Raw genomic sequence first — 12860 nt, forward strand, 5'->3', positions numbered from 1 at the left:
AAGGATAATAAAATACATACTTACAATTCAGTGTCAAATTATGAAGTGAAATTAAATTCTTAGCCGTAAAAAAACCAAACCAAAATTACGTTACCATAGAAATAACTTATGTAAAAAAAGAATACGCGTCATGGAAAGTAAACGTCATTTAAATTATGAATGGAGAAATAGAAAAATGGAACTAAAAACTATATCCACGTGGCAAACCAACACTACTTAAAAAAATTATTATGAATGGATTCTTTAAAAAACTACCATGAAAAATCATTATATACATCTATGAGCTTTAGCTCACCTTAGCAGCTCTAACAAACAACTTGCAGTAACCCAAACCCATTCTCTATGCCTACCTCACTACTACACTATTCCATTCACAATTCCAAGCAACGCTAGTCCACCACCCGGTTATTCACGTGGCAAAACGAACACCACTCAAAAATTATGAATGAAACAATGTAATAAAACAACCAACATCGAAAATAGACAAATTACCACGAATTCCCTAAATAACCATGATAAACCAAAACTCATAAAAACATATAACGATAAAATCTCCCTTTGCTAAACTCTATAACAAACCTATATAGTAATCCCCCTAAACCTAAACATTCACACACAAATACACACTCGTAAACCACAGACCCACGACTTATACACATACCTATCCTAATTTATAAACCTCAATATACACCAAAACCCACTCCCTCCCCACACAGACAAATAACACAAACATCCCAAAACCTAAATAACAAACCCATATACACATTCACACACAAACCCACACACACACAAAAAACACACACACACACAACAGATACATATACTCCCTCACATATACTCATATATATACTCACTACACTCGATATATACAACAATATTTACACACCCATACTCATACAGATAAATAAAATATACAACTAAAAACTCACACACAATCTCATATACATAAACACTCCTATGAAAACAACATTAAATACATCGTAATAACCAGAATATCAAAAATAACAATATGACATAAGGATAAATAAAATACATACTACAAGTCAATTTCAAATAATGAAGTGAAATTAAATTCTTAGCCGTTAAAAAAACCAAACCAAAATTACGTTACCATAAAATAACTTATGTAAGAAAAAGAGAGAATACGCGCCATAGAAATTAAACGTCATTTAAATTATGAATGGAGAAATAGAATAAATGGAACTAAAAACTATATCCACGTAGCAAACCAACACTACGTAAAAAAATTTAAAATGAATGGATTCTTTAACAAACTACCATGAAAAATCATTATATACATTTATGAGCTTTAGCTCACCCTAGCAGCTCTAACAAACAACCTACAGCAAACCAAACCTATTCCCAATTCCTACCTCACTACCACACTAATCAATTCCCAATTCCAAACAACGCTAATCCACCACCCGGTTACAATTCCCAACTCCACCCATTCATTACAATTTCAACGACATTCGCCTCCACACCCTACGCTACTTATAAGCCTCAACATATACACCGGAGATACACTTACACATCCGTGCGGATGGGTGAGAGTATACATTGAGTGTGGTGATAGGGCTCCCATTACTATACACATTTGTACCTGTGTGGTAGTCTCCATGTGTATATTACGCACGGGTATAAATGCAGGGGGTACATGCGCACGTCATTTGCGTGTACCCCTCACATGTACATATGCATGCTATTAGGGCTCGATATATGCAACAATGTAATCGCGCCCGCATACATGCATATGGGCGAATTGCACAATCAAAAAACGCACACGTGTGTGTGTGCGTTCCCTGGTTGTGCAATTCACCCATCTGGGTGTGAGTGGGTGTAATCTTATCACTGTGGTGGAATCGGTCTGTTCCACCTCATCGATCTTCTCCATCAGTTCATTCTTGCGTGCCAGGGTTTGTTGATTGGCAAGTACAACTGGTACAAACCACATGTGTTGAGCCATATCATGAAACAATCGCTGGACAATTGTATCGAAATAATCTCGATCCAGATCTTTAGGACATGCAGGGAGGATAACAGCCAGTAAGTGTAGCGCGATAAGACGAGTTCTCAGACTGCTGATTAATGGTAAACCTTTCTCGGAAAATTTTCCTGCGATATCAAGAAGCACACTGGTCCATTTTTTACAAGCCAAACGTGACTGGACAGGAACTGAAGCAGCAATTCTTCTAAGGAACACTAAGAAGTCACCAATAGCTATTTGGCTGGGACAGGATTCTTGCTGTATATCTTTCTCTTGAGAAACAGCTGAAGACAAGAGTTTTTCCAGTTGTTTCCACAGTAAATCCACAACATTCTGGATGACACCATCACTTAGTCTCTCGGCATACATCCCGGTGCCAACGGCAACGATTTGCAGAAGGTGTTGACAGCCCAGCTGGAGCATGTTGTTCAGCTGGAGGGAATTCAAGGCAGTTGGTGGTATCTGCATGGTGAGGGACACAGTGTGAGCATTCTCGCTGAGGCAGTAGAGGAGGGGGAGCAGCTGACCACAGGACACAGCAAGGGACAGGTCAGCTGGACAATACTTGTTGCTCATGGACAGCACAGTGGACAGGAGCAGCTTCTGCTTGGTGCTTTCCTCCAGTGTTTTAGATTTTGATGTCGTGACCAATGCCCCGACAAGCAGCTCATAGATTCGGTGGACTGCTAACTGCACCTCTTGTTGGCTTTGGGCTCGCGCCGCCTTGATCCCATCCTGATAGTGACTTCCGTCAGGCAGAGCTGATGTTGTTTCAAATGGTAAAGAACTCAATCCGAAGCAACCAGACAGGAACTGGAGATGGACAGAACTAAGTAGAGTGGTCAGTGTAAAATCTTCAGGTGAGCTGGTGTTGCTGTCCTGACTGTCAACACTGGACTGGCGATTGTTAGATGTTTTATCTTTCTCTGTGGACAACAACTCAACTATTTGGTGCAGTGAGTCAACACGTGATTGTGCCCTCTCTTGCTGATGTTCAAGGGATTTAGCAAAATATATCTGATACATAATATGTTCGCCGCACACAAAGTGGAAAATGTCCAACATCAATTCTTTGATGCACAGCTTCCGACAGGTGTGATGTTCGTTCTCTTCGCCAAAGTATCCAGGTGTAATGTCACCAACACGTTCTTGGCGCCACCGGAGACGGCGCAAGATTTCTTTCACTTTCTGTAAGGATTCCATGCTGGTGTTTTCTCCTGAGAGAGGTGTAGCCGTACCATTGCATTGTGCAGCTGTGTAGCGCAAACCTCCATTGCCAGTGTTCTCGCTACCAGTTTAAGTTTCCCCGTTTGACTCCTCAATGTCATTCAAACAACAAAGGTTCGGAGAGCTACTTGTCCGTGTTACGGATTTCTTGTTCTTCCTCGGTGACAAATAAAGCCGTCTCTCTGTATTGTGGTCTTGTGCTACGTGGGACCGACTGCCGTAGATTGTATCAGACAAAACAAGCTCTTCATCTGCTAAAGGTTGTCTTACTCCGATAATAAGAAACACACATCTTTCTAACCAGGTGCGACAGATATCTTCAAAGGAACTGTCACCAGGAGATTCTTTCAACTTAGCATTGCTAGAATTATCAGCTTCATCTTTTATTTTCTCGAGTCCTTCGTCACTTTTGCCAGCTTCCCTGATGTCTTCCTCTTCCGATAAGCCATGGCCTCGTTTATGTGTTGTTATTCTGTCCGAATGTAAAAGTCCAGAGAATTTGGGGGCCTGATTCGGAGACAATTTATATCCAATAAGTCGACTGCGTGATTGATAAACCAGTCTATAAGCCATCACAAGACTGCGATTGGGTCTCTCTGTGGATTGGGAAAAGGAGAGGAGGTCACAGTGTTTCAGTAACGCTGCTAGCAAGAACCTGGATATTGTATCTAGGGAGACATCTTTCATTTCACATGTATCCCAATCTTTTTTCTCAGCATACTCAAACATCATCCGTTGTACATGTTGCACCGGTTCCTTTGGAATGCCAAGACCAAGTTCCAGTAGGAATATGGTATCGGCATCGAAGTTGAGATCCTCGGGAATGTTCGCTTCGGAGGGTTTCGACGACAGAATCGAACACATACTGTCATGGATGATCAAATCTAATTCAGAAGCTTGTCTTTCAAGGCCATTGCTAAACAAACGACTGTCAAGCCACGTCGTATTGACTTTCTCTGAACTGGACAAAGGAGGACCAAGTAATAGAGCATGTAATGACCGACCAACCAAGAGTGAACATGACCTTTCTAGGTCAAGTAGCCACGACCACTGGGATACAGCTGGACACTGAGATTCAGGTAGATCTGAGAGGTGGGGGTATTCTTCGATAATTTGGTAAGCTAAGAGGTTACGGTTGATTTTATCAAGGCATGGCAGGAAGTTGAGTAGATCATGCAACAATGGGGTGAGTGCTGAATGCTGAGGGAGTAACAACAGAGCGTAGATGACATGAACCAACATAGCGCCGGCAGGGGAATCAAACAGGATTTCTCCAACTTTCTTCAAAAGTGACGCGTTATCTTGTATATCTGCTATCATGTGGGAACAGCAGGTGATAATTTCTCCAGATAGTGGCAACATGAGAGACAAATGACGGTGGAGCACTGAACTGGCACTGGACATGTCATTATTTTCTGAATTGTTGCGACAATAAGCTAGCAAATGTTTGTGCAAGGATGACAATAAGCTGTGCAGATGGCGTGGAGGGGAGCTGTTATCGACACACAGCAGTTGTAAAGCTTTATCACTGTTCTTCTTAATTTCATTCAAAGCTTGTACAGTATGGAAAGTGAGAGTCCTTAACACGGTTTTCATTAACACTTCTGCTAGTTCAACATCCATTGTGTTGTCATAGTCTGGACTGGCAGAAACGGTAGAATCGAAAGGCTCAGCAAATCCAAGAAGGGATGCGATGTGAGAATTGTCTTGGAGACTGGCAAGAATGATGTCAAGTTGCATACGCTGGCCTCTAGATAGTGTGTCCCATCTATCACTGCCTTGTGGAAGCAGGGAATGAAGTAGTTCCATCCTCTCCTTTAATGGTGGTAACAATAATGGTGCTCCAATTGATAAAGTCTCTATCACAGCCTGTTGTACTGATGGGGGGGGTGTCGATATCTAGCAGTCGAAAGAGCAGATTACGGAATGGTCGAGAATGATCTCCAAGTATTCCCTTTGAGACTCCACTAGCTTGAGCAAGGGACAGATGAGTCCCCAGAATATTCAGACACAACTGAATGAAATGACAATGATCTTGTTTGGTGGTGAAAGGCGGTGGTGGTGCAGACCCATTGACGTCATCACAATAGTGTTCAAGAAATGTATGCAGTAAGAGAAAGGTGGATTCTTGTAAGTCGACACAGAATGGCCGATTCCATGCAATAACATTCCTGTCGGTGGGTAGAGCTGTCCATGCTATACTGTGTGATGTTCCTGCTGATATCTGGTGAATACTAACTCCATCCAACCCGATAACCTTCTTTGGCTTAGAGATGGGGCTGTGAGCGTGTCCTTGGCCACACTGACCCATTGTGTTGTTGCCCCAGGCATACACCTCATTCTCATGTGTGAGAGCCAAACAATGCGTATCACCACAAGCTATATCAGCAATGCAGGTACTCTGGAACTCTTCTATCTGTCGAGGCCGCAGTGCAGTGTACTCAGGGGAGCCACACCCTAAACATGAACCGCACCCCCACGCATACACCTGTCCAGAAGATGTCAATGCTAACGAAGACTGCGTCCCACAAACGACTTTCCGGATGTAAAACTCAGTGAAAGTTTCAATGATTTTTGGCTTATAGAGGCGATTGGTGTCTCCATGTCCCAACTTTCCATTATCTCCGCCGCCAAACGACCAAACTGTTTTACCATCTTGGGACACAGCAATGGTGTGTGAACTGCCACAGGCTACCTGGCCGACTCCAGAAACATCTTTGATGCATGTTGGTACGTTCTTACTGTTGCTGTCACCATGTCCCAATCGTCCATAATCTCCATCACCACAGGTGTACAGTTCTCCATCTTCAGTCACAAAGGCACTATGACGATGACCAGCAGACACACACTTGACCGCTTTGCCACTCAATGGTCCTTGAATCAGTTTGGGATATTTCTGGGACACTGTGTTTCCATGTCCAAGTTTACCGTAGTCGCCATCTCCCCAACTGAAAACCTGTCCATCTGTTGACATTGCTAAACTGTGACCATCTGATCCTTTGGATGACGAGATCTTTTTAATTTGAGATTTCGGGTCAAAGGTCAGCTTCTTTGGGACGGCCTGGTTGCTGGAATCTCCAAGCCCCAAACGCCCATAACTTCCTTTACCACAGGCAGCTACTGATCCTTCATTGTGGACAACAAACGTGCAAAACTGGCCAGCTTCAATCTGTTGACAATCTCCAAAAGCTGATGTTAATTTCGGAGTGGTCACCTTCTCCTGGCTGCCCGCCCCCAGCTGGTGGCTGCTATTACTGCCCCACACATACACCTCACAGTTGGCACCAAATACAGATGAGTTACCTTCTGTATTGCGGTTTTCATCGGGACTCATGCACGTACTTGCATAATGCACAGCCAAGTGGTAAACCTGTTCCATCAGGTACATGGCAGCATCATACAAAGAAATCAATCCATTCTCGTCTTTTGTGGGTTTTTTCTTTACAGCAAGGAACTTATCAGCGCCACCAACGGACTGAACCATCTGCTGGATTATATCCATGAAGAAATCGTAATGGATGTTTGTCGATCTCTGGGAATGGTCATCAGATTTCATGGAAGCAGCATAAGCTTGCAGGGCGACCTCCACCCACTCTAACAGATAGCGTAAAGATCCCCTCTGGGCGGCCAATGCTAACATGAGTTCAGCAGCCAGCTGTTGACCGACCAAGTTAGCACTGGACGCTGGTCCGATTGTACTCCGCAGGAAGTTGGTCACTTGATTTAAGGTCTCCATCCCGAGTGGCGTGACCTTTATCTCATTAGCAAGGGACAGTGGGGGTAGTTTGGTGACGACGTCAACGGCTGTTTGGAAGACGTCATCGCATAAGCAAACGTTGTCAATATGAGGGGCAAGGATCCAATTCTGTCTCAGTAATGAGAACAACAAACTCAACCCGGTCTTAATGCCCATTTCAATAAGAACCTCAGAACCACATTTTGTCTTATCCCCAGCAAACTTGCCATTGTCATTTGTTTTGTCAGCATCTAACGACGGCTCTTCAATGTTGCTTTTGTTCTGGTCATGATATTTGCTTGATACAGCCGAATAGATTCGTTGTAAAACAGCAAGTCGCTTTTGTAAAGATTTTGTAAAAGGCGAAGTCAAACATATAGTCTCTGCTAAAACTTTCTGGCAACCCAGGAGAGAATTGATTAGTGTGGTAGTGAGGTAGGAATTGGGAATAGGTTTGGTTTGCTGTAGGTTGTTTGTTAGAGCTGCTAGGGTGAGCTAAAGCTCATAAATGTATATAATGATTTTTCATGGTAGTTTGTTAAAGAATCCATTCATTTTAAATTTTTTTACGTAGTGTTGGTTTGCTACGTGGATATAGTTTTTAGTTCCATTTATTCTATTTCTCCATTCATAATTTAAATGACGTTTAATTTCTATGGCGCGTATTCTCTCTTTTTCTTACATAAGTTATTTTATGGTAACGTAATTTTGGTTTGGTTTTTTTAACGGCTAAGAATTTAATTTCACTTCATTATTTGAAATTGACTTGTAGTATGTATTTTATTTATCCTTATGTCATATTGTTATTTTGATATTCTGGTTAATTACGATGTATTTAATGTTGTTTTCATAGGAGTGTTTATGTATATGAGATTGTGTGTGAGTTTTTAGTTGTATATTTTATTTATCTGTATGAGTATGGGTGTGTAAATATTGTTGTATATATCGAGTGTAGTGAGTATATATATGAGTATATGTGAGGGAGTATATGTATCTGTTGTGTGTGTGTGTGTTTTTTGTGTGTGTGTGGGTTTGTGTGTGAATGTGTATATGGGTTTGTTATTTAGGTTTTGGGATGTTTGTGTTAATTTGTCTGTGTGGGGAGGGAGTGGGTTTTGGTGTATATTGAGGTTTATAAATTAGGATAGGTATGTGTATAAGTCGTGGGTCTGTGGTTTACGAGTGTGTATTTGTGTGTGAATGTTTAGGTTTAAGGGGATTACTATATAGGTTTGTTATAGAGTTTAGCAAAGGGAGATTTTATCGTTATATGTTTTTATGAGTTTTGGTTTATCATGGTTATTTAGGGAATTCGTGGTAATTTGTCTATTTTCGATGTTGGTTGTTTTATTACATTGTTTCATTCATAATTTTTGAGTGGTGTTCGTTTTGCCACGTGAATAACCGGGTGGTGGACTAGCGTTGCTTGGAATTGTGAATGGAATAGTGTAGTAGTGAGGTAGGCATAGAGAATGGGTTTGGGTTACTGCAAGTTGTTTGTTAGAGCTGCTAAGGTGAGCTAAAGCTCATAGATGTATATAATGATTTTTCATGGTAGTTTTTTAAAGAATCCATTCATAATAATTTTTTTAAGTAGTGTTGGTTTGCCACGTGGATATAGTTTTTAGTTCCATTTTTCTATTTCTCCATTCATAATTTAAATGACGTTTACTTTCCATGACGCGTATTCTTTTTTTACATAAGTTATTTCTATGGTAACGTAATTTTGGTTTGATTTTTTTAACGGCTAAGAATTTAATTTCACTTCATAATTTGACACTGAATTGTAAGTATGTATTTTATTTATCCTTATGTCATATTGTTATTTTTGATATTCTGGTTAATTACGATGTATTTAATGTTGTTTTCATAGGTGTGTTTATGTATATGAGATGTGTGCGAGTTTTTAGTTGTATAATTTATTTATCTGTATGAGTTGTGGGTGTGTAAATATTGTTGTATATATCGAGTTTAGTGAGTATGTATATGCGTATATGTGAGGGAGTATATGTATCTGTTGTGTGGGTGTGCTTTGCGTGTGTGTGTGTTTGTGTGTGAATGTGTATATGGGTTTGTTATTTAGGTTTTGGGATGTATGTGTTAATTTGTCTGTATGGGAGGGAGTGGGTTTTGGTGTATATTGAGGTTTATAAGTTAGTATAGGTATGTGTATAAGTCGTGGGTCTGTGGTTTACGAGTGTGTTTTTGTGTGTGAATGTTTAGGTTAGGGAGATTGCTATATAGGTTTGTTATAGAGTTTAGCAAAGGGAGATTTATCGTTATATGTTTTTAGGAGTTTTGGTTTATCATGGTTTTTTTAGGGAATTCGTGGTAATTTGTCTATTTTCGATGTTGGTTGTTTTATTACATTGTTTCATTCATAATTTTTGAGTGGTGTTCGTTTTGCCACGTTAATAACCGGAGGTGGACTAGTGTTGTTTGGAATTGTGAATGGAATAGTGTAGTAGTGAGGTAGGCATAGAGAATGGGATTGGGTTACTGCAAGTTGTTTGTTAGTCTTTTTTACATAAGTTATTTCTATGGTAACGTAATTTTGGTTTGATTTTTTAACGGCTAAGAATTTAATTTCACTTCATAATTTGACACTGAATTGTAAGTATGTATTTTATTTACCTTTATGTCATATTGTTATTTTTGATATTCTGGTTAATTAAGATGTATTTAATGTTGTTTTCATAGGAGTGTTTATGTATATGAGATTGTGTGCGAGTTTTTAGTTGTATAATTTATTTATCTGTATGAGTGTGGGTGCGTAAATATTGTTGTATATATTGAGTTTAGTGAGTATGTATATGCGTATATGTGAGGGAGTATATGTATCTGTTGTGTGTGTGTGTGTTTTGCGTGTGTGTGTGTTTGTGTGTGAATGTGTATATGGGTTTGTTATTTAGGTTTTGGGATGTATGAGTTAATTTGTCTGTGTGGGAGGGAGTGGGTTTTGGTGTATATGGAGGTTTATAAGTTAGTTTAGGTATGTGTATAAGTCGTGGGTCTGTGGTTTACGTGTGTGTTTGTGTGTGAATGTTTAGGTTTGGGGGATTACTATATAGGTTTGTTATAGAGTTTAGCAAAGGGAGATTTTATCGTTATATGTTTTTTAAGAGTTTTGGTTTATCATGGTTTTTTTAGGGAATTCGTAGTAATTTGTCTTTTTTCGATGTTGGTTGTTTTATCATATTGTTTCATTCATAATTTTTGAGTGGTGTTCGTTTTTGCCACGTGAATTTTATTTTTAATTCCATTTCTTCCATTTCTCCATTCATTAATTTAGAGATGTTCGTTTCCAGAGCGGTTATACTTTTTATATATATGTTAAGTTCCTTGGTAAGTAATTTTGTTTGGTGTATATGTTGAGGCTTATATGTACTTGTGGGTGTGTGTGAGTGGGGTGGGAGTTTGTATTTGTTATGGGTGTGTGGTTTACGAGTGGTTTTGTGTGTGAATGTATTGGTTAAAGGAATTGATATATAAGTATGTTTTAGTGTTTAGTAAAGGGAGGTTTTATCATTTCTGTTTTGTGAGTTTTAGCTTATCATGGTAGTTTTATAAAAGAATCCATTCATAATTTTTGTGTTTATTTGTCTGTGTGGGGTTGAGTGGGTTTTGGAGTATATGTTGAGGTTTATATGTATGTATTGGTATGTGTAAGTGGTGTGGGTATTTGTATATGTCGTGGGTGTGTAGTTTACGTGTGTGTATTTGTGTGTGAATGTTTAGGTTAGGGGGATTGCTATATAGGTTTGTTATAGAGTTTAGTAAAGGGAGATTTTATCATTATATGTTTTTATGAGTTTTGGTTATCATGGTAGGTTTGATAAGGAATTTGTAGTAATTTGTGTCTATTTGCGATGTCTGTTGTTTTATTGCATTGTTTCATTCATAATTTTTAAGTAGTGTTCGTTTTACCAAGTGAATATAATTTTTAATTCCATTTATTCTATTTCTCCGTTCATAGTTTTGAGTGATGTCCATTTTCTAGAGTGTGAATATGGGTTGTATGTGTGTGTGTGTGGGAGTATGAATAAGTATTGTGTTGAAGTATTTAGCTATTTTATTTATTTATAGTTGCCTAGACATTTTTATGTGTATGTATAGGGATATATATATAGGTGTGTGATTTAGTGTATGTAGTTAGATATGGTTATATATAATTAGGTATATGCGTATGGGTGTATATATAGTTTAATATTATATTATTATTATTTTTTTTGTTTTGTTTTATATTTTATATTTTATATTTTATATTTTATATTTTATATTTAATTGTTGATAGGTTTTTTTAGTTTATATATTGTTTATATATTGATTATATATGGATTATAGATAGGTTATATATGGATTATATACTTATATTTTTTCATTCATACTTTAATTATTTTAAAATTATTTTATTTTTTAAAATATTGATTTTTTAGATTGGAAGTCCACCTGAAGATTGCCGATCAAGACAAGAAACGATTGTAGTGGCGGTTTTTTTGACTATTTATTAAAATTTATGTATTGATTAAGTCTTTCCTTGTTTGTTTTGCAAAATAGTGGTTTTGTCTCGAATAATATTGTTATATATATATATATATATATATATATAATATATATATATATATATATACGACAGGCTTCTTTCAGTTTCCATCTACCAAATCCACACGCAAAGCTTTGGTCGGCCCGTGGCTATAGTAGAAGACACCCAATATAGTTGGGAAGCAAGCTTCTTTCCACACAGCCACGCCTCTGCCTGTGAGTGTGTGTGTGTGTGTGTGTGTGTGTGCATGTATTCTTTTATTCTTTTATTTGTTTCAGACATTTGACTGCGGCCATGCTAGAGCACCGCCTTTAGTCGAACAAATCGACCCCAGGACATATTCTTTGTAAGCCTAGTACTTATTCTATCGGTATCTTATGCCGGACCGGTAAGTTACGGGGATGTAAACACACCAACATCAGTTGTCAAGTGATGCTGGAGGTACAAATACAAACACACAAACATACACACACACACACACACACACACACACACACACACATATATATATATATATATATACTACGGGCTTCTTTCAGTTTCCGTCTACCAATCCACTCACAAGGCTTTGGTCAGCCCGAGACTATAGTAGAAAACACTTGCCCAGTGTGCCACGGAGTGGGACTGAACCTGAAACCATGTGATTGGTAAGTAAGCTACTTACCACGCAGCCACTCCTGCGCCTATGTATGCATTTATAGTAAGTTGGGTAAAACCCTGGTGTGTCCTCTGGACGTCCATCTAGTTTTTCCTCTATAAAATCCAGTATGTAGTTGCAGTTGCTGTATTTATGACATATACATATTAGAGTTGAAAATTCTGGAAACATTGTTTGCAGAGTTATACATCAAACAGCAAGTTGGAAGAATTTTCTGCTATCATTTATTCATCATTACAAGTTTCATTTGCTAACAGAAATCACTAAGTTGTACATATTGGATAAACATATAAGAAATTTCCTATTAGAAATTCTTCAGACTGAGAATGAGAGAAGAAAAATATTACTCGTTCTCTGCCTGAAGACTTTCATACATATCTGTCCAACATTTACAACATTTACATATATCTATACCTATATCTATCTATCTATCTATCTATCTATCTATCTATCTATCTATCTATCTATCTATCTATCTATCTATCTATCTATCTATCTATCTATCTATCTATCTATCTATCTATCTATCTACCTATATATATATATGTATACACACATGTATATTTGTATGTATATATGTGTATATATATATGTCTATATACATACGTATATATATGTATGTAGTCGTATATGTATATATATATATATATATATATATATATATGTTCATGCGTGCGTGTGTGTGTGCGTGTGTATGTGTGTCTATGTG

General features: G+C 38.3%; 2 protein-coding genes across 2 annotated transcripts; both read right to left on the reverse strand.

The window, feature by feature from the left end:
• Positions 1-3283: 3283 nt before the first annotated feature.
• LOC115214506 (probable E3 ubiquitin-protein ligase HERC1) lies at positions 3284-4954 on the reverse strand. Its single transcript, XM_029783741.1, has one exon. It carries the CDS (start codon positions 4952-4954, stop codon positions 3284-3286), a length of 1671 nt encoding a protein of 556 aa, XP_029639601.1.
• LOC115214634 (probable E3 ubiquitin-protein ligase HERC1) lies at positions 4852-7357 on the reverse strand. The gene has a single exon (XM_029783760.2). The coding sequence runs from the start codon at positions 7125-7127 to the stop codon at positions 4986-4988; it is 2142 nt and encodes a 713-aa protein (XP_029639620.1). The 5' UTR covers positions 7128-7357; the 3' UTR covers positions 4852-4985.
• Between the last annotated feature and the right edge of the window lie 5503 nt (positions 7358-12860).

This window comes from Octopus sinensis, linkage group LG1 (genome assembly GCF_006345805.1).
Source record: "Octopus sinensis linkage group LG1, ASM634580v1, whole genome shotgun sequence".
Taxonomy (NCBI): domain Eukaryota; kingdom Metazoa; phylum Mollusca; class Cephalopoda; order Octopoda; family Octopodidae; genus Octopus; species Octopus sinensis.